Source organism: Juglans regia, chromosome 15, assembly GCF_001411555.2.
Source record: "Juglans regia cultivar Chandler chromosome 15, Walnut 2.0, whole genome shotgun sequence".
NCBI lineage: Eukaryota > Viridiplantae > Streptophyta > Magnoliopsida > Fagales > Juglandaceae > Juglans > Juglans regia.
In genome coordinates, this window is record NC_049915.1 from 11,482,446 (window position 1) to 11,505,773 (window position 23,328).

General features: G+C 39.7%; 1 protein-coding gene across 2 annotated transcripts; it reads right to left on the reverse strand.

Annotated features, from left to right (window-relative positions):
• Positions 1–379: 379 nt before the first annotated feature.
• On the reverse strand, positions 380–21,131 carry LOC108981602 (putative disease resistance RPP13-like protein 1). 2 transcript variants are annotated; one of them, XM_035685664.1, is made up of 4 exons: positions 17,088–21,131; positions 16,461–16,525; positions 1,006–1,093; positions 380–467 (listed from the first exon to the last, which is right to left on the reverse strand). In XM_035685664.1, exon 1 carries the CDS (start codon positions 20,812–20,814, stop codon positions 18,745–18,747), a length of 2,070 nt encoding a protein of 689 aa, XP_035541557.1. In that variant the 5' UTR covers positions 20,815–21,131; the 3' UTR covers positions 380–467; positions 1,006–1,093; positions 16,461–16,525; positions 17,088–18,744. The 2 variants fall into 2 exon arrangements, with proteins under 2 accessions (XP_035541557.1, XP_035541556.1); XM_035685663.1 differs by lacking the exons at positions 380–467; positions 1,006–1,093 and adding an exon at positions 4,167–4,417.
• Between the last annotated feature and the right edge of the window lie 2,197 nt (positions 21,132–23,328).

Below are 23,328 nucleotides of genomic sequence, written 5' to 3' on the forward strand. Positions count from 1 at the left end.
CTAGGCATTCCCTTTTCTTTTCTTTTCTTTTTAAAAGAAACTTTGTTTTCTCTATGTTTAATAGTACCTATAATGCCAAATTCATTAGTGTGATTTATTAGTGTTAAACAAAGTTTCTATAATTAGTGTGATTTATGAATAAATTCTATGGATATGGGTTGCACTACTTTCCCATTAGAAGCAGCACCATCTGCAAGTTAATGGGAAAGAAGGCTTAGAATATCTCAATTGCTTGAGCCATGAAGAAATTGGTGATGTTGGTAATACCAATCTGAGCTATATATAAATTGAAGGTAATACAAGAACTACGGAAAAAAAATAGTAAAATAACAGAACATGGGTTGAAATGTAGGAGAGATTAAGAAAGTCAAGAATCTGAACAAAATTATATATAAGGCCAGGCAAACTTACGTTAAGGTAACAACCAAGGGAAGCCCTTCGGGTACTGCAACTACTACTATGGTGACCTACAAGATTTCAATAAAGGTTGTAGGAAAATAAAATTCTCCACACAATAATAAATATATATCAAATTACAAAAGAAACACATACAGCAATAGTAGCAATTTTAATGGCTCAATTTGGCATATTGAGGCAACGTCCACAAAGCAAGTTGGCTAAATGTGAGAGACTGACCAGATATAAAAGGTTCAAATACATGTATAGATTCATAAATAAAAGTGGTTTCCATCTCCAGCAAGAGAAAGGTAAACCCCTAAAAAGAACAACATTTTTTTATAAAAATGAAAACAATCATATATGAAATATAGAGACATCAAAATAACTGATCCATATATGAAAATTATACACTTATGCTTTCAGGGGATAAAAATAAACTCCTACGTAATGCTTTTTTTTCAAAACAAGCTTCTTTTTCCCAAAAACTGTTTAATCTAGGCAATTGCATCAATGTCTCATATCCCACTATCTTTTATATGGTACTAATAGATATTAGAATATATATAAGATATACTTGCTAAAAAAGCTAAGAAAATCCTATATTACCAGCATGGTGCCACTACCATCTGCAATTTTGCAGAAGACATTATAAATGGATTTCTGGAATCCTTGTGAACCTGGAAAAAAGTTCATTCTTCAAAAAAGAAAAAAGAAATATTAATTGATAAATTAAACACAGATATAAACAAACCCATAAACAAACATATGAAAACATAAGGCAATATAACAAGAATGAAAAGAACCCAACAATGTGAAAACATAAGGCAATATCAGGGATGGTCGTGGTGGTCGCTTGGCGTGGAGTGGTCGCTCGGAAGGAGCACAGTGGCGCTGGCGAGACCTGTGGCCGTGGGCTGCAAACAGAGCAAGGGAGAGAAGGAGGGCCTCGAACTAAGAACTGGGCTAGGCCTGGTGGAGAAGGGGGCTCCGACGGAGAACTGGCGATGGCGTCGACGTGTGGGTGGTGGCAAACGGCGCCCCTAGAGGCGGTGAAATAGAGAAATCCGAGAGAGAGAGGAGTGATGCCAGATTCGGGGAGGCAAGGGATCCGGCGGGAGCTGGGGGAGAAGGAGTGGGTGGCCTTCGACTTGAGGTGGCGGTGGCGGGGTGTGAATGTTGGCCACGGGCTGTGGGCGACGGCCCGGGTTCTTTGCGACGGAGGGATTGCAGAGAGAGAGGGGGGAGATGGGGAGACTGGATGGAGGGAAATGAAAAGGAAAACGAGTGGGGCTTTTAATTTAATAATATTTTTGCGGCGTGTTTACATCGCCGTTAATAATACTTTCAGGGGCTACAAATATTTTACGGCAACAATTTTCGCCACAATAATTATCTATTGCGGCGCTTTTCGTATTCGATGGAAAATAAATTTTAATACAGTAAAAATTGTTTATTGCAGCGGACAAAGTACCCGCGATATATAAAAAAGTCACCGCTGATACACATTTAGTTGCTGCAAATTCATCTATTCTGGCGATTTTACCATTCGTTGCAAATAAAATGTATATACAGTAAAAAAAACCTATTTTCGGCAAGAACAACTCGCCGCAAAAATAAAAAATGTCGCCGGAAATAAATGAACAGTAATTTCATACTCAATCTTCCGAATACATTGGGTTGGATTTCGGCGGCCAGACAAAAATCGCCGCAAATAGGGGTTAATTACGGTGATTTGTTTTGCGACAATCATAAAATCGCTGGAAATGACTTATTTTCTTGTAGTGTATGTTTGTATCAATTCAGTTTGAAAATCAAAATGGAAGAACTTCACATAAAGAAAAATTTTCAAAACATTGATTCCAACAATTTCAATAGTTTTCTACAAACAAATATACAACCTTGAGGATAGCTGCACTGTGATGGAGAAAAAAGGGAATTGAGAAAAAAGAATCACAACCTCAAATTATTTTGAATGTAGGGAAATCAACCCATCACAATCTCAATGCTTTAAATACTCTGTACCCTCCAAAAAACAATGCCAAAGGAACTGCTAAAAGTACTTTGTTTGAAATACATACATACATACATACGTGTGTATATATATATATATACTGATATAGATATAGATATTTCCCTCTTCTTATAAACATCATTTTCTCCTCAAAGTTTTCTTCTTTTCCTTTTTTCTTTCTGTCTTGATTAGAGAGATTGAGAGCAAAAGAATACAAAGTAAATGGCTGATGCATTTGATGAAGATTGTGATTATCTATTCAAGACAGTTCTTTACTGGAGACTTTAGGGTTGGGAAATCAAATCTTATCTCAAGGCTTACTGGAATATAAAGTTTGCAATTCTTTCTATATCTGTGTTTTTTTATTTCTTTATCACCCACCATTCGTTTTGATTGATCAAACTTCTTCTATATAGATTGGTTCCAAACATATAGATTATGAAAGACAAAATAAATCCAGAAACAGATACAAGAGTTATAGAACACCAAAGCAAAGGGTTTTTCTTGTTTTTTTTTTTTTTTTAATATTGGAGAAACTCAGCTAAAGTTGCTTGCAAGGGTGGGTCTAGTTTAAACTCAGCCAGAGGACTTTCTCCATTGATATTTTCCCCAACGTTGTAATGATAGTTAAGAAGAGAAAGATAATATTAATCTAACTCAGATGGGACCCAGAAGCCAAAGAGAAATCTGATTTGGGTAATTCATGGAAACATCTGCACTAGATAATCTGAATGTGGAGGAAGCATTCTTGCATAAGATCATGAAAATCCAAGAAATCTCGAGATAAGAAAATTTTGGAAGCCAAAACAAATGGAACAGCCAGAAGTCTTGGTAGTGGAGAAAAAAGCATCACTATGGATGAAGAATAAGTAACGGCGACCAAGCATCAAGCAGTGGTTGTTGCATAAAGTAGAATGAGGAAGAGACTTGGTTGGTTGTAAAATGGAATTATGGAAACAACTGAATATGTGCTTGGAAGAAGAGGAGGTTGGCTTAGTGGCCTGCCCAATGAGGAGAATCTGGCTGAGAGGAAACTCATTCATCTTTGAGAAGAAGTTTGCGAGCCCGAGGTCACTACTCCTTGCTGCTAAGCAGAACATGGATGATTTCAGAGCAGCAAACATTAACCTCAAACCTAATCATGTGGACAGGAGTTTGGTTAGGTGGGAGAAACCTGATACTATGGTTTGTAAAGTGAATTGGGATGGAGCTCTTGATGTGAAATCAGAGACTCGGAAGGGGAGATTCTTGCTTGTCTTTGCTCAATGATGAATGCTCACTTGAAGCCTGTTATGGCTGAGGCACATGCTCTGAGAAGAGCCATGAACCTATGTCTAGAGTTGGGTCTGTCCAATGTGATTTTGGAGGGAGACTCACTGGTAATTGAAAAGGACACAAATAGCAAAAGGATGCTTGAGGACAACTTGAACTGGGTTGTGAATTTTACCCATAGGGAAGCTAATAATGTAGTTCATTTACTGGCCAAATTGGCTCTTACTTGTACTGAAGAATACGTGTGGATAGAGGAGGGTCCCTTATAGATTATGATTCTGTGCTAAGGGAGAAATATTGTAATGACTGATTTTTTTGTTGATAATGAAATATACCATTTATACTTACAAAAAAAAGTTAGAAAATCAAAATGGAAGAACTCCACAAAAAAGAAAAATTTTCCAAACATTGATTACAACAATTTCAATGGATTTCTACAAACAAATAGGGAAATCAACACCCCAACCTACTTTCTCAGATTTGTCCAAGGCAACCTAGAACTTCACCCCATATTTTTGCAGTCCAATGACAGAGAGTATGATGGTATAGTTTGCTCTTCTAGCCTGCTTCTTCTGCAATTTGTAATGGCAAAGGCTTCTAACGGCCACTGCCTGTGAATATGCTTGGCCTGGGAACTTGAGAACTGGTTATTGGCTTCTGCAATGGCTTCAAAGCAGCCGTGATCTTCAGCAAACGTGAGTCTCAATTTTGGGTCTCTAAAATGTTAAATTGAGTCTGTTGTCAGGAATGCAGAAATGAATTTGAGTATGCTCGTTACAACACTACTATAATCAATTCCGATTCAACACAAAAATAGAATTCCGATCCAACACTACTAATTCATTAGAGAATTTAACCTTCTATGATCTTTTTCAATGGCACTATCATTATCTACTTTTTTTTTTTTTTTTTTTGAAATAAACCTCAACACTTCATTAATCAAACTTTAAGTGTTGCAAAGTTTGTCTAATTCCAGACAGTTTACAATAAAAGCTGGAATTTCTTCTATCCAAATTTTAGCTTCTACTAACTTCAAAGCTTCCTTAGCTAGTGTATGAGCCACTCTATTCTTTTCTCTATATGCAAACTGTAAAGACCAATTTGGCCTATTTTTGAACACTGAACGTATATCTTCAACTAAAGGACCAACACTGGACAAATCCTCCTCCTCACTGTTAACTGCTGTAACAATGCCCTTTGCATCTCCTTCAAACATAGCCTTTTGGATGTTTAAATCATTACACAGCTCCACTGCCTTCTAAAGTGCATGACATTCTGCCATTGTTGGATTCTGTACATACTTCCTCTGATCACATATAGCCACCATTGTCTCTCCCTTCTCATCTCTAATCATAATTCCCACTCCCATTCTCTTACTCTTCAAGTCTAGTGATGCATCCCAGTTGACCTTAACAAACTCAGCCTCTGGTTTATGCCATTTATGTCTGTTACTAGCTGCACTTGATGGATGGTCATCCTTCCTCTGCCTCCTTTGTGACTTCTTATACTCTTCCAAACCTTCTTTGGCTAAAATAAGTATTTTCCTAGGACAAGAGAGAGTCTTTCCTCAAAAGAACTTTCATTCCTCCTAAACCACACTCTCCTAAACAGAACTGCCATCTCTTCAAGCTATGACATATTCAATCTTGCCATCAGTTTCTCCCACAACTGCATAAAATCCTCCTCCTTACTACTCCACTTCTGAACTATACTCCTCCCATCAGCCCAAATATCATTTACTGCTGTATTCCCAAAGAGCATGCATGACTGACTCTTCTTCTGCAAAACAGATGGGCATTTTGGGTCTTGCACAACTTTTCTGTTGAATATATTATTCATAGTGGGTAATAGATTACTTCATGCTTTCCATAAAAATAACTTAACCACTCCTGGTACTTCAAGATCCCAAATATTCCTCCATCTCTTGTCTTCCATTTCTTCATTTGAACATGTGCCTCTTCTGTTTCTCAATCTTTCAAGTTGCAAATAATAGGCACTGCTGACAGTAAAAGCTCCTTTCTTTGATGGACCCCATACTAACTTGTCTAGTGCATTGCCTTTACACAAGGGAATATTAAGAATTTGCTCATCCTCTTCACATGAAAAAATAGCTCTAATTCTTCCTTCATCCCATACCCTATTATGTTTGTCAATCAACTCATCCACCTTTGAATCTTCCCTCAATATTGAAACTGGTGACTGAAGTGAAAAAGATAATTGAGTTGGCAGCCATTTAGATCCCCAAATCTGAATCTTACTTCCATCCCCCACTCTCCACCTTAATCCCTCTTGAAGCAAATCTTTTGTAGCCCAAATGCTTCTCCATATTAATGAAGGTTGATAACCAAGTTTTCCTTCCAAAAAATGTGATTGCCTAAAATACTTTTCCTTGAAAACCACAGCTGCTAAAGAATCAGGATACTTTAGAAGCCTCCACCCTTGTTTAGCTAAGAGAGCTAAATTAAAACTCTCCAAGTCCCGAAATCCCATGCCTCCATTTCCTTTCTGCTTTCCCAAATGTTCCCATCTCCTCCATTGAATGCCCCCATCCTTATGCTGCTTATGTGAGATCTCAATTTTTGCTAGTTGTGTAAATTTTATATGTGTTATGTTGTTTATACTCTTGGTATTTTTATTATTTAAGTGTGTTATTTTATTTGTTGTATTATTTTAATTATTTATTTTGGTCTGTTTTAAATTGAGTTTTTATTTCTTTTATTATTGAGGTTATTTTTGTAGTGTTTTATTTGTAGTGGGTTTTATTTATTGTGGGCCTTTTAGTTACAAATTCTGTGTTTTAATTTTACTTGGCCGTGTGTGTTTTAATTGATCCAGCCCGGTTTGTGAGGCCCGAAACCCAGCAGCTAGTGACCAGCCCGAGCGAAACAGGGCCTAACCCGAAGCCCCAGCCCTTTCCGTGTGCCAGTTGAAGCCCAGCCCGTGCATTCTGATGCTCAGCCCCTCCCCTTTATTCGAACGGCGCCGTTTGGTATTGAAACCCTTAGGGTTTCATGCGTTTCTCCCTTGCGCCGCACAGCACCATTTCCTTCTCTTTCCTTCTTCTTCTTCTTCTTCTTTCTTCTTCCTGTGCGCGACACGCAGCTGCTGCCGAAAGTGGATCCCAGCCGTGAGCCACCTCCACCTTTCCTCTTCGTCTCGTGTCGTTCGGCATGCATCCCGAAGTGCTAGCTGTCCGGCTCCTACCCCATGCGGCCACCACCTCCTTCCGCAAGCTCCTCGGTGGCGTTGTGCATGGCTTCCGTGTGAACTGTGCTTGCCGCTACGCCACGTGTTCGAGTGAGACCTTCTCCACTGCCACGCACGGCTTGAGCTACCATTTCTCTTCTTCGCCCGAGCGACACGGGTGCCATGCAAACCGCCACTTTGGTCTATTTATAGGCCACGGCTTGCACAATTGTTGGGGACGAAAACCTCATCTTCCTTCTCTCGCTTAAAGCTTTTCGCATTTATTGGTATTTGAGACTTAACTGTGATTTTGTTGGGAATCCGAAAGCTTAAGGTTTTTGACCGTGCTTGGTGTTTGTTCTAAATTGTGAGAATTTGTTGGTTGCTGCCATGTAATAAAAACCAAGTTTTTGGGCACTGTCTTGCCTTGTGCCGCTGTTGTGCCGCCGCCTTGTATAAACTGTCTATTTCGATTGATCTTTCAGATTTTCTCATCCATCGTGTGTATGTAATTTTCCATCAAGTGATATTAATTGGCTTTATAACTATTGTATTTATATTTTGTAAACTGTTATCTTTGTTGTAAATATTGATTATGTTGGAATTATTGTAATTGGGCCTTGGCCGGATTGGACGTTGGGATTATGCGTGTAGTTGTGAAACTATATTTCGGCGTTTATTGAGAATTTGTAAATGAATTATTTAAATATGTATTCCAATAAACTGTTGAAAAGCATATTTATTGTTTTATTAAATTGTGCGGTGATGTCATGTTGTCTGTTGGAAATTGTTACTGTTGTGTGGGTGCGTGTGTTTCACGACCCTAAGCCGAGATGGGGCATTATCTTGGTGGAGCTTCTCTGGTCACTCGGGAGCGTAGCAGACTGACGTGACATCCCCTGAGTTGTCGCAGGGCGATAACGGGAACGGACGAGACGGTAACGCTCTCGTACCGATTCCGTGACCTTTGGCTGGCGAGGTTAGAGGATGCTTGGTCATGTGCGCGATGGGCGTGGAACTGGGCATCGCTCGTTACGAAGTCTCATACACGGACGTTACCCGTGATGTGACGAAGAGAGCCAGGTTGTGCGGATGGTCCATAGGGGAGACCGTGGCGCATGCTTAATAAAATAATGGTTATGATTGGACCAAAATGGAATTTTGGCGTGAGTGGTTTAAAAAGGATATTTTGAGAAAAAAGAACATGAGCTGTTGTTTTATGTGGATTATGTCCGTATGGGGACGCGTGATTTTATCTATTGGATGTTATTTTGGTTAATTACTTGCTGAGATGTCATAATCTCATTGTGGTGTTTTACCCTACGGTTCCGTTTTATGATGCTGTAAAGTCTGACGTAGAGCCCGAGTTTGAACCTGAGGGGCCGACTACGCCAGAAGTATAAGTTGCTGATTTGTTGTTCACCATTTTGGGATTTGTTTTCCTTCTAATATTTCATGTCTTTAATTTATCTGTCGGATGATTGTATAATTCTTGTAAATTTATTTTACTATTTTTTTTAACAAATTTTCGTACTGAATAAAGAAAGACTTTTTATTTCTCCGCTGCGAATATTATTTTGTACACTTGTTGTATGTTGTACATACTCTGAGCACTGGTCGATGGGGTGCGTGATCCGTGTAGTCATCATCCCGGTGTCACGAACTCCACTAAAATAACACGTTGGGGGTCGAGGGCGCCACAGGTGGTATCAGAGCGATCTGGCTCTGGGTAACACCGTGATAATACCTAGGTGCAGTACCAGAAAATTTTGTTATATTTTAAATTGTTTATTTTTTAAAAATATTGAGATTTAAAAGACACGTTTTATTAGAAGGATGGACCGATCAGGAATGCCACATCCAGAACTTGAGAACGACGTGTCCCATGTTGATGAAAATCTCGTTTTGGCTAGAGCCTTAACTCATATGACAGAAGTTCTTCAATAGAATTTTCAGCTGGAAAGGGAGCAACAGAGCGGTTGTCCGTATGAACGCTTTTTAGCTCATAGGACCCCTGCTTTTTCCAGACAAGAGGATCCACTTCGTGATGGGAGGTGGATTAGCAATCTCGAAAAGACGTTCGAGATCTGTGGGTGTTCTGAAGTTCAGAAAGTTTTATACGCAAGTTATCTACTGCAAGGTGATGCAACTGCTTGGTGGGAGACTAAGCGAGAGCTTTTGGAAATGGAGTTAGGATCTATTGTAGCGGTATCTTGGGTACGTTTTAAAAGGGAATTCAATGATCGTTTCTTCCCGAACACTATGAGGAAGCAGATGGCCCGAGAGTTTAATAATTTAGTGCAAGGGGAGATGACGGTTGAGCAGTCGGAAGTTTATAGAACTCGGAAAATTTGCTACGCATTTAATTGCCACAGAGGAGATGCGTATTGAGCGATTTCAGGAGGGTCTACATCGAGAGATTCGTAGACAGGTTGCTTGTCTGCAAATTCCAACCTTTCAACAGCTAGTGGAGGTTGCTACGATTGCAGAGCGGGAGTTCATTGATCATTTTGCCGCTCCGATTGGTCACGAGGAGGAGAGATCTATTATGTGAGGAGATGATTGGGTATACCTCAAAGTTTCCCTAATGGAAGGTGTTAAGCGTTTTGGTAAGAAAGGGAAACTTAGCCCGAGGTATATTAGCCCTTTTCATATTCTGGAGGTGGTTGGACCTATTGCTTACCGTATTGCCTTGTCAAAATATTTTGGAGATCCTTTGGCTCAAGATTATTCATGGGAGCGAGAAGCAGTCATGAGAAAATTTTACCTTTACTTGTTCGACTAGTTTTAAATGCTTGTTTTCTTTCTCAAAACTTGTTTTAAACTTTGTGTTGTATCTTGTTTTGGATTCAATAAAGGAACTTAGCAATTTCGAGGATGAAATTTCTTTTAAGGAGGGGAGGTTGTGAGATCTCAATTTTTGCTAGTTGTTGTGTAAATTTTATATGTGTTATGTTGTTTATACTCTTGGTATTTTTATTATTTAAGTGTTATTTTATTTGTTGTATTATTTTAATTATTAATTTTTATTTATTTTGGTCTGTTTTAAATTGAGTTTTTATTTCTTTTATTATTGAGGTTATTTTTGTAGTGTTTTATTTGTAGTGGGTTTTATTTATTGTGGGCTTTTTAGTTACAAATTCTATGTTTTAATTTTACTGGGCCATGTGTGTGTTTTAATTGATCCAGCCCGTTTTGTGAGGCTCGAAACCCAGCAACTAGTGACCAGCCCGAGCGAAACAGGGCCCAACCTGAAGCCCCAGCCCTTTCCGTGCGCCAGTTGAAGCCCGGCCCGTACGTTCTGAAGCCCAACCCCTCCCCTTTATTCGAACGGCGCCGTTTGGTATTGAAACCCTTAGGGTTTCATGCGTTTCTCCCTTGCGCCGCACAACACCATTTCCTTCTCCTTCCTTCCTTCTTCTTCTTCTTCTTTCTTCTTCATGCGCGCGGCACGCAGCTGCTGCCGAAAGCGGATCCTAGCCATGAGCCACCTCCACCTTTCCTCTTCATCTCGTGCCGTTCGGCATGCATCCCGAAGTGCTAGCTGTCCGACTCCTACCCCACGCGGCCGCCACCTCCTTCCGCAAGCTCCTCGGTGGCTTTGTGCATGGCTTCCGTGTGAATTGCGCTTGCCGCCGAGCCACGCGTCCGCGCGAGACCTTGTCCACTGCCACGCACGGCTTGAGCTACCATTTCTCTTCTTCGCCCGAGCGACACGAGTGCCATGCAAACCACCACTTTGGTCTATTTATAGGCCACGGCTTGCACAATTGTTGGGGACGAAAACCTCATCTTCCTTCTCTCGCTTAAAGCTTTTTGCATTTGTTGGTATTTGAGACTTAATTGTGATTTTGTTGGGAATCCGAAAGCTTAAGGTTTTTGACCGTGCTTGGTGTTTGTTCTAAATTGTGAGAATTTGTTGGTTGCTGTTGTGTAACAAAAACCAAGTTTTTGGGCACTGTCTTGCCATGTGCCGCTGTTGCGCCGCTGCCTTGTATAAACTGTCTATTTCAATTGATCTTTCATATTTTCTCATCCATCATGTGTATGTAATTTTCCATCAAGTGATATTAATTGACTTTATAACTGTTGTATTTATATTTTGTAAACTGTTATCTTTGTTGTAAATATTGATTATGTTAGAATTATTGTAATTGGGCCTTGGGCCGGATTGGAGGTTGGGATTATGCGTGTAGTTGTGAAACTATATTTCGGCGTTTATTGAGAATTTGTAAATGAATTATTTAAATGTGTATTCCAATAAACTGTTGAAAAGCATATTTATTGTTTTATTAAATTGTGCGGTGATGTCACGTTGTCTGTTGGAAATTGTTACTATTGTGTGGGTGCGTGTATTTCACGACCCAAGCCGAGATGGGGCATTATCTCGGTGGAGCTTCTCTGGTCACTCGGGAGCGTAACAGACTGACGTGACATCCCCTGAGTTGTCGCAGGGTGACGATAGGAATGGACGAGACAGTAACGCTCTCGTACTGATCCTGTGACCTTTGGCTGGCGATGTTAGAGGATGCTTGGTCATGTATGCGCTAGGCGCGGAACTGGGCATCGCTCGTTACGAAATCTCATGCACAGACGTTACCCGTGATGTGATGAAGAGAGCCAGGTTGTGCGGACTGTCCATTGGGGAGACCGTGGCGCATGCTTAATAAAATAATGGTTATGATTGGACCAAAATGGGATTTTGGCGTGAGTGGTTTAAAAAGGATATTTTGAGAAAAAAGAACATGAGCTGTTGTTTTATGTGGATTATGTCCGTGTGGGGACGCGTGATTTTATCTATTGGATGTTATTTTGGTTAATTACTTGCTGAGATGTCATAATCTCATTGTGGTGTTTTACCCTACGGTTCCGTTTTATGGTGCCGTAGAGTCTGACGGAGAGCCAGAGTTTGTACCTGAGGGGCTGACTCCGCCAGAAGTATAAGTTGCTGATTTGTTGTTCACCATTTTAGGATTTGTTTTCCTTCTGATATTTCATGTCTTTAATTTATCTGTCGGATGATTGTATAATTCTTGTAAAGTTATTTTATTATTTTTTTTAACAAATTTTGGTACTGAATAAAGAAAGACTTTTTATTTCTCCGCTGCGAATATTATTTTGTACACTTGTTGTATGTTGTTCACACTCTGACCACTGGTCGATGGGGTGCGTGATCTGTGTGGTCATCATCCTAGTGTCACGAACTCCACTAAAATAACACGGGGGTCGCCACAACTTACCCCCCATAATTTAAAAAATAAACCATTCATATCCTTGCACAGCTTCACGGGAAGCTTAAACACACTCATAGTATATGTAGGAATGGCTTGGAGCACAACCTTAATGAAAACTTCTTTTCCAGCTTGTGAAAGAAAGCTGTTTTTCCAACTAGAAATCCTCTGCCAGACCCTTTCTTTTAAAGCTCTAAAAGTATGTTATTTAAACCTTCCTACCGAAGCTTGAAGACCTAAATATTTCTCATAACTACCACAAGCCGCTGAAGCCCCAGCCACCATGGTCCTTCTTTTATCCTCCTTAGTATTACTGTTGAAAAAAACTGAAGTCTTCCCTTTGTTCAAAAACTATCCTGAGGCTTTTTCATATCTATTCAACAGCTCTTGCATCTTATTCCATTAATAGTATACAATCATTTGCAAAGAAAAGATGATTGATACTAGTTCCCCCTCGAGACACTTGCATCCCTCTAATAAAATTCTGTTTCTCATGAAAATTAAGCATTGAAGGCTTGAAAATGTGACCTACCTTCCCATTAATCAACAACGATAAGGTCACTGAATAGACACACTTCATAATGAGCTTCACCCATTTTTCACAGAAACCAAGCCTTAACATCACTGCCTCCAAGAACTTCCATTCCACTCGATCATAGACCTTAGACATGTCCAACTTAATGGCCATGTTTCCCACCTTCCCCCTCTTCCTTGTTTTCATAGAATGTAACAGTTCATAAGCTATCATAATATTGTCACTTATCATTCTCCCAGGTAGGAAAGCACTTTGAGTGGGAGAAATGATAGTTGATAACACTTTCTTGAATCTGTTCGTAATGGTTTTTGATACAAGTTTATAAATGACATTACAAAGACTTATGGGTCTAAAGTCACTCACCATCTTAGGATCTTTTACTTTTGGTATCAAAGCAATGAAGGTATAGTTAAGAGAAGAGTCCAAAGAATTAACATTAAGAACAGATAAAGATGCATGACACACTTCCTCTGCAACCACACTCCAATGGTTTTGGAAGAAACAAGCTCCAAACCCATCTGGACCAGGGGACTTCAAGGGTCCCATTTGCTTGACTGCCTCTTCTACCTCTATCCTTGAAAAACTCTTTGAGATCCAGTCATTCATTTCAGGAGTAACCTTAGCTTCCATAACTTTAATACAATCATCAATCTCCTCTCTATTAGGACTAGTTGTCTGAAATAGTTTCATAAAATACCTTCTGAAAGTTTCCTCGATTTCTTCATGCCCAGTGACTCTCCTACTGCTTTCATTCACCACTTCTTTAATAAGATTCCTTTTTTTCCTTTGATTAGCACAAGCATGGAAATACTTTGTATTTCTATCTCCAAGCTTATACCAATTTGTTTTTGCCCTCTATCTCCATCTCAGATCTTCCTTGTCCAACAATAGATTCAGTTCTTCTTTCACTCTCCTTATCTGATTTGCATTACTCCTATTTTCATCCTCCTGTAGCCTCTGCAACAGTTTTGATTTTTCATCAATATCCCTTTTTCCCCCATTTTTTAACTTTTTGCTCCATTTCTGAAAAGCTACCTTGATGTTGTCAAGTAACTTAACCACCTTATTCGAGGGGTTCCTCCTTTCAGCTTCCTTCTTCCATGTTGTCTTTATAACTAGTTCACAATCATCTTCTAAGGCCCAATTTGCTTCATACTTAAAGGATCTTCTCTTAACCCCAACAACTTCTTTTTGCTTCTGTACGTGAACTAACAAAAGTTTATGGTTAGAAGTACTACTCACCAAAACTTCAACCCATGACTCCTTATATTCCTCTCTCCATTCAGGGTTTGCAACAACCCTATCTAACCTTTCTTTGGTAAATGATTCATCAGCATGCAGGTTACTCCATGTAAATCTATCCCCCTTCCAACCCAAATCATAAAGATTACCATTAGTAAGAGCCTCCCTGAATAAGACCATCTGCCCCTCTGGTCTAACTCTTCCCCCTTCCTTTTCACTGTTAACAAGAATTTCATTAAAATCCCCCACCACACACCACCCAACTTGGGTTTGTGGTTTAAAGGATTTTAACAAATTCCATGACTCCTTCCTTTTTGTAGTTTCAGGCTGTCCATAGTAACAAGTCAACAACCATCTCTTATCAACCCCTTCATCCATAATCCAAGCATTAATATGCCTTTGGAAATAATTCACAATTTCTACTCCCACATTTATATTCCAAAATAAGGCCAGTCCTCCCCCTTTCCCCACCGCATCCACCGTAAAACATCCCTCACAATCTACTCTTCTCTTTAAACATTCAATCCTACTACTTCTAATCTTTGTTTCCATAATGAAGACCAAACTGGGTTTATTCTTCTCTGCCATAATGCAAAGATCTTGAACTGTCCGAGGATTCCCCAATCCTCAACAGTTCCAACTTAAGATTTTCATGATAATGGGCGGGGCTGAATCTCGGCCTCCGCCACTACAAACACACTATCTTCTCCCTCTACACCCATACTCCATTTCCCCTTCTTTCTATTTTTTCCCCTTCCTTTCCTGCTAAACTAGATTCCCCATTCCTCTATTTATTCTCAGACATAACTGCTAAGTCCTCCCTTATTTATTTTTTCCTTGCTTTCCTCTTCCATGTTCCTTTTTTTATGGCCTGCACTGCTCCCTTCCTGCACTTATTCTGAACTGCAACCTCACTCAGACTCAACTTTCTCTCCCCATCTTCAGTATTCATACCTCCAACCTGAAAAGCCACCTCCTCTCTCAGTTCCACCTTAAACAGTTCTACCATACCCTTCTCTATATGATTTTGTCCTCCCCTCATACTCATATTCACTTTCTGTTTATTAATTAAAGTATTATTCTCCCCTTCCCTCCCATTAATAGAACTTTCTGAAATGTTATCTCTCATCTCTTCCTCTTATCTCATTTTTCCCCCTTAGCTTCATCTCCCCCTCTAGCCTCCTCCTCCTCTTCTTTCTTATCCCTACTTTTCTCACCATGAAACGGCCTAGTTTCTTCCTTTCTCCATTTATTTAACCCATCTTCCCTTCTAGAAAAGTTACTAAAGTTTTTACTTCTTTGAAACTGGGTAGCCCTCAACCAGGCCCCATATTGCTCTTCCTTACTCTCTAAATCTTCCATAACACTGCAACATCCATTAATCCCGTGAACAATGCATCCACAGGAAAAACAAATGCAAGGCATTTTCTCATAACTAAAAGGGATCCATATACTCTCTCCCTTCACCTTTAGAGTTCGTCCTCTTGCCAAAGCCTGTGTCAAATTCACACAAACCCGAACCCTCAGATAACTCCCCCAACCATAGCCATCCTCCTGAACATCCACTTCCTCAACCTTACCAACCGTACTACCAATTTGTACCCCTCTTTCTTTTGTCATGCATGATAAAGGCAGGTTATGCATTCTGATCTAGAAGCTTTCATGGTCAAAAATTATGCGATGCAAAGGAACATCACCCTCAAACTCCCTCAAGGCTAACAGATTACTATAAAAAAGCCAAGGCCTCCCTGCCCAAACTCTTTGCTTATCAGCTTGGTTTTCAAAAACTAGGACAAAAGTGTTCGTGCTAACCTCCATGAACTTAGCTACCTTGCTTATCCTCCATATCTTCGCCATTGTTGTCTCCAATGCCTCCCTACTTATGGTTCTCGACGAAAGCACTTTGCCCACTAAACTTCTCTGTTCCTTATACCTCAGTTCCTCAGATACATTTTCTTCTATTACAATGTCTGAGACCTCCTCTTCCAATAGCCTAAGTTTCTTCCATTTCTCTTCCAAATCCTCCATTGTTCGACCTTTTCCCTTCACAGACACCACCATACAAACACCTTTGGTCCCTTACGTCAAGACCCTCCTCCAAAAATCCTTCATAGACGCCTATAGCCACCATATGAAAATTTTATACTACTTTGCACCACCCTGACCGCCACTACTTTTCGTTATAACCGTTTCCATGTACCCACTCACGTAACCACTCACTACGCTCCACCCCTTTTCCAGAGAGAAAAGAGAGGAGAATTTTTTTCTAAGTTAGAATTTCTTTTTTTCAAACAACTATCATTATCTACTTGGGCAACAGTTTATACTCAATTTTTTTAAAGAGAGCACAGAGATCATTCCTTGTCCATCCTCGGTAGGAATGAATTGGACAAGGAAGATAGTTCTTTTGGTGAAAAGAAGAGAAGAAGATAAGCCTTAACCAATTGGTATCAAGAAGTGGTAGTAGTTTATACATGGTATTAACGGTTGAAATTCAATCATTCGATGAAACATGAAAGGTAGGCAGACATTGATTATGTGGATATGAATAGCAGAATTAATAGCAAGAGAAAAGTAATATTACTTGCACATCCAATTTTCAAATGGCAGTCAGAAGTTGCAACAACTTGTGTCAGTCTTTTGAACAATCTGCAAGCATTGAACAAATAAATATTCATCAGCCTGTATATATATATATTCATAATCTTAATCGGTAAAATAGAGAATTTTTTTTTTATACGGATTTATGTATTTATATGGATGTAAAGACATCCTCAACAATCATATTCATGACCCAATGTCATGTAATGGACAATTTGACAAGAAGCAAATCCATAAATGAAAAAAATAATAAATCCATAAATGGAAAGAAAAACTAAACATAAAAGTAATATTATGATTCGATCTATTCCTACTTCTAGGCATTTTGCTAATTGGCATAGAGACAAGGCCTTGGAACATGCAATTTTTCCTTAGCAGTTGTCATACTGCTGATCTTGACAAAATTAGAGGAACAATATCTAGTTATGTAGCTGTTTTGGAGCTTGATCATTTGTCAAGTTCAGCAATTTTCCAATTTCAAAATAGAAAAATTGCATGTTCAAAGACTTTCTCTCTTTGCATGGAGATTTAAAAATCTTAACAAGGACTTGTTATGTGGTTATGCAAACCCAACGAGAACACAAGAAGAATAGTTAGACATTCAACATACCAACCAGAGTCGCAACATGCAATTGGAGTGACGGGATCTCCCCAATGCCACCATTCAAACTTGCCTTGGGATTTATTCCTCCGTTTGTAAGCCTTAAATTCGAACACAAGGGATGTCAGCTATCCCGTGCCACTCTCCTCTCTGATCTTTCTTGCAGCATTCTACCAGCAAAGGACATTGTAAGATTTCAAGTTTCTGTAGGGAGGCAGGCATGTAGGCCATTCTTTGGTAAGGACATCAACTTTTGGCAAGAAGAGATATAAAGCTATAGAAGTGAGGGAGGCAGGCCATCCTTTGGAAAACACATGAGCTTGTTGTAGTCAGAAATCTGGAGTGTTTTAAGAGTGGTGAGTTTTCTTAAACACACAGAAGACATGCATTCTAGATTCAAGAATTCTGAGATGCGGAGGCTTGCTAGAGAGGTAGGCAACGTCATCTCTGGAAAGGACACCAGATGCTGAAATCCACAGATTTCAAGTTCATTAAGAGAAGTGAGGTTCTCCAGCCCCCAATAGAACAAGGCTTCAGTGGTTTTAAGATGAGAGATCTCAAGTCTTGTTAGATTTGGGGAAGACCTTCTTTGGGAAATGATAAAATGCTCGGACAATTCTTTATTTTCAAATATTGAAGCGAGGTGAGGTTGTGTATGCCGTTCAAGAATTGAAGATTTTCACAATTGTCGAAGGAGATAGTTGTAAGAAATGAGTTATGATGAAAACTCTTGGCTACTGACTCCAGCTTCTGACAATCCATAATAAGGAGGAGTTGAAGCGTGGCAGGTAACTCCCCGCTTGATGATAAGGATTCAAGGGATGGACAATTCATAACTTGCAAGTACTTAAGAAGAGATGTGATGCCACTACTACAAGTAGTACTATTGTTTGTATCATTATCATCATCCTCCACCAATTTCCTCATACTCTTGCAGTGCCCTATATGTAGCCACTTTAAAGTTGGAGGCAGATGGCTTCTTGCAAAATGCGTTAGCGAATCACAACGGCTAATATAAATAGACTGAAGACACGTGTTGTTGTACATCAATGCCTTGGGTAATGATGGCTGGAAATGCTCTTGATCAACTTCTTCTGCCACCAAAGAGACTAGTTGGGGAAAACCGAAAATAGACAACTCTTCCAATTCTAACAAACCTTCCATATCAAGCCCTTGAAGTATTTGTGAAACTGATCCCAAGAATGTTATTGATTTAAATGTAGCCTTGCTTTCACACACCACCCCTTAGGAACTCTCAATTATAAATTTGCATTTATCTTGAAAGCATGAAAGTGAGACCACCAACTGCGCACAACCAATTATCTTAACTTCGTTTAGTAAAGGAAGGTTGTTTGGTATCTTCCCTAATAGCTTCGGACAATGATGAAGGTAAAGCCGATGCAGATTTGGGAATTCTTCACAAGGACTCCAATTCTCCCACTCATCCATGTATTCGAAATGCAAAGTCTCTAAATTACCACCACAGAATTCAGAACCAACACTCTTCACATTAGACATGCCCTAGATCCAAAGATTTCTGAGTGATGGCAAATATTGCCCCAATGGAGGTAATGATGTGCACTTGTAACAATTTCCTAATCTCAAGGAGACCATATCAGGAAATGAAGGAGATCTTAACCAATTCGGAAATTTTGTACCACCATAGTTACTTATACTCAACTTCGTCAAACAAAGCGTTGTGAGGCCATAGCCCACTTAGTACCTCTAGTTCACTTGTCGTGTCTTTCGACTCATCAATGTCCCCACTCCATTTCAACGACAACACACTAATTTTTGTCTTTTTAATTAATTCAGCATCCTTTGCATCCTTAGGCTCAATCACATTCTCTAATCTTGAAATGCAAAGTGTCCCTCGAAGATGCTTCAAAGGTCCAAGCTCCTTTATTCCAGAGTAACTGTCTTTTCCCAGAACTAGATTAGATAGTATTTGGAGACAAGTTAGTTTACCTATTTGCATAGGCATTCCTTCCAAACTATTTGCATCTTCAATGTTGAGGTGGCGTAAGTTGACCAAGTTTCGAAACATTGAAGGTAATTTTTTTAGACGAGTACAGTCTTTCAACAACAATGTTTGTAAGTTGTAAGGAGTAGCTATTGATTCTGGTAGGCTTCTAATTCTAGTTTTGGAAAGGTCAAGGTACCGCAGATGCTTTAAATCACCAGTAGAATCCAGTAGCTCCGTTATCCAGTATCCGTTGAAAGATAACACCCTTAAACAACGTAATGTTCGAACCAATTCAAAATGAACATGATGAGACAAATAGCAACCACCTGGATATGGTAGCACGAGAGGTAAGAATGTACGTAAACTTCTGAATTTAGAAAAAACCTCAAACTTTTTAGCTACATCATATCCACTTCCCAAATAAGATGAGTGGCGTGGCTTTATAGGAATATTCTCATGCTTGTTACCTCCAACCCTATCTTCCATTCTAAAGCACATATCGCCTGCAACCGATTGAGCCAAATCATTGATGAGGTCATGCATCACAAATTGTGATTCATTAATACGTGACTTTTGGAAAAATGACCTTGACAACAGATCGTAAAAATACTCGAAACCCAAATCTTCCATTTCCTCTTCATCTTGTCGTGGTTGAATCAAACCTTCTGCCATCCATAATATAACCACCTCCATCTCCTCAAATTCATAGTCCTTTGGTAGTATTGAGCAGTATGCAAAGCACCTCTTTAAATGTGAAGGGAGATTGTCATAGCTTACCATAAGAGAGGAAGGAATTCCACTTTGTTCCGCTGGAATATCCCATATCTTATTCCTCAAAACTTTTTCCCACTCATTGTGGACTTTTTGTTTAATGCGTATGACTCCTGCAATAGTTTTTACTGCCAATGGCAAGCCTTTACACCTTCTAACGTGTTCCTCACCAATATCTTTAAGGTTTGGATGGGCACTGAAGTCTCTTGCTTCCAATGCATGATGGGTAAATATGGACAAACAAGCTTCATTTGACAACAACTCCAACTGAAAAGGCTCAACTTCCTTGTTTCTCATTAGTGATGATACTCCCTTATTACGAGTTGTGACGATAATACTACTTCCTGGAGCCCCTGCTTTAAATGGAGCATGCAAGCGAGTCCAATCATTGTAGTTCTCGTTCCAAACATCATCAACAATTACTAGAAACCTTTTCTCATGTAGTATTTTCTTCAATTCAACTTGCAACCAACTTAGATATTTGTCAGCACAGTCTAGTTCCTTGCTCATAGATTGTAAAATCGTTTTTGTGACTTTAGCAATATCAAAATCTTCAGAAACACAAGCCCATGCTTTCAGATGGAAAAAGCTCTCCACTTTTTTATCATTGTAAACCAGCTGGGCCAATGTTGTCTTTCCGATACCCCCCATACCAAGGATAGGAATCACCTTAACTTCATTCAAAGCATCACCATGTTTTTCACTAACCAATAATTGAAGTATATCCTCTGCGACTTCCACCCTACCGTATGTTGGATCTCCAGTCACTGCGAAAGTTAAGGGAGGTCTCTCTCTTCTTTTGCTTGGTCTCGGACTAGAATTTTCCTTCAAATTCAATTGATCTTTTTGTGTCACGAGATCATTAAATCTAGCAGTGATTTTCTTTATTTTTGACCCAAGTCTAATCTTGATCTTAACGGCACTTGGAGTTAAACCAGTAAACCAACAAGGGACGAGATTCCGTACCTTACTAGAGCTAGCTTGACTTTTAGTGGCCATCAATGTACGTCGCAAAGCTGCTTCCGTGGCGACCTCATCCAATATATCTTCCACGTCGTAGGCCAAGCCTCTGAGATCATCAAGCCAATCTTTCACTAACCTTTCAATGTGTTGCTTCTCCTCTGCATCATCAAGCACCTTTTGAATTCTTGTCAACGTTTTTTTCCACTTTTCCAGCTGTTTTCGAAGTCCCTCTCAGTGAGCAAATTTCAGCAACTCAGGAGACGCCAATCGGTCAAACAACACTTGAAGGAATGCAGAAAGAAAGAGCTCTCCCACTGCCATTGTTTTCGTCAGAAAATGGGAAGGAGAAAGTATGCAAATAAAGAAACACTGTTTTAGGCCTTTTTAGTTTTGGTGAGAGAAAAGAAGGAAGCAAGAGTACTATAGCAAGAATCCCATTTATTTATTTATTTTCTTGTAATAGGAACGTGCATGGTAGGGACCTAACTTGCTGGCTTCTTTCTCTTGTTTATATATGCTTTTTCTCTTTATCATGTGATGATTGATCTTCTTCTTTTATTTGGTGGTTTGAGTCATATGGTGCATGGACCACCACAAATTCAATCAACTTGCCGATAATTTGTCCATCCGAAGTTTGAATAATTGTACGTACCAGCTTTAATTTGCTTTGTATAATTTGGTCGCCTTCACAATTATTGAGCTTAATTTTTTATTCTCACATTGATATTGTCACTTTTACTATCTTTCCTGTGATGATTCTTCCTCTTTTTGGGAAAGAATTATTTATTTCCCGCCATTATCATTATTATCAATTTGATCTGATCAATTAATGTTGGATCCTAATTTGTAAAAGATTTTATTTAAGAAAACTAAAAAGTTCGAAAAAAAAAATTCATTGCTTCGGAATATAATGAAGTTCTATCATTTTTCTTCTCAAAATGAAATTCATTATCACGAGCCTTTTTTTTTTTTTTAATTCTGTTCTTCCGACTGCTCGCATTCAATCGTGGAAATAACTCTAATGGGTAGATGGCTCAGTTTTTATGGCATTTATTATTGACAAATGATATTTACAGTCGTGAGTGTGCAAGCATTGTGCAGTCGCTTTGAAAATAGTGAATAAATATGAGACTCACATGAAAATAAATTAATTTTTTATGAGTAGACTCCACTCTTTTCAAAGCTACTGCACGGCACTTGCGCATTCCACGACTATATGTAGCATTACTCTTAATTATTTCGCCAAAGTCTCCTATCCTTTCTTTCAAGTCTTCTTCCAGTACTCTGCTTTTTTTTTTTTAATTCCTTTAATTCAATCACATGGTATGGACTACTAATCCACCACACACTTGGCCACACTAATTCAACTAATAATAAAAATAAAAATAAAAGCAATCACAATAATAACCATGCATGGCCAATTTGAAAGTTCTCCGGAGACAATTTTTCAACCAATCACAATCAATTACAAACTCAAATATATATCTCCTTATACTTAAAAGCATATATCGCTAATGAATAGTATGAACAATAATGAACAATGCTGATGAACAATATTCTCATTTTAAGCTTTTCGTCTTCATCTCTCTCTGCAGCCTCAAACCAATATTCTTCACAAAATACCACAAAATCACCACAATCACCACAAAATATTACAAAATCACCACAACAGATCACAAAATCACCACACAAAATATCAAAAAAACACAACAACAGATCACAAAATCACAGCAAGCATAGACCAAACTCACCGAAATCATCTCAAAATCACTATAGGATCATCACAAACTCACCGTAAATCATCCTAATTCTACAAAATCACAAAATGGGGGAGGTGCCGTGGAAGGCTGGTGGTGGCGTCGTGGGCTGTAGGCGGCAGATCTAGGCCTCGTGGTGGCATGGGCTTGGCTAACTGCGATGCTACGGGGAGAAATCCATGCGTGTAGAGGAGCTGCGTGGTGGGGCTAGGGAGGAGCTACAGGTGGTGAGTTCCATGGAAGTGGTCCACAGCGTGAGAGGAACTCGGTGGTGGTGCTTGGTGGAGCAGCGGTTGAGCCGCAGCGGCGCAAGGGTGGAGAACCTGTGCGTTGAGACCCATTTTGGGTTGCTCGCGTGCGGCTAAGGGAGGAGCTGCCAAGGGGCTTCGACGGTGGGGTTTGGTCTCCCAGCGAAGGATGAGGCTGCTGGTAGTGGTGTGGTGCCGTAGGGGTGGCTAACAGCGGAGGGGGGAGAGAGAGAGGGCTAAGAGCTTCGGCCTGTTGCGGGGGGAGAGTGAGAAGTCTGGGGACGAGATTTGCGTGGTGAAGGTCGCCGGTGACTAGGCTTGGTGGTGTTGCGATAGCGGCGGCCGGTGGCAATGGGACGAGCAAAGGAGAAGAGAGATCGAGAGAGAGAGAGAGAGGGGAGTACGGCTGGAGGGAGGGAGGGAGGGAGGAGAGAGATGGAAGAGGAAAAAATGTGGGGAAAAGTTAGGGTTTGAGATTTGAAATCTCAACCCTTTGTTTTGAATCTCTAAAATTGATCCAACAGTAGAAGTTAAAACATTAAAAA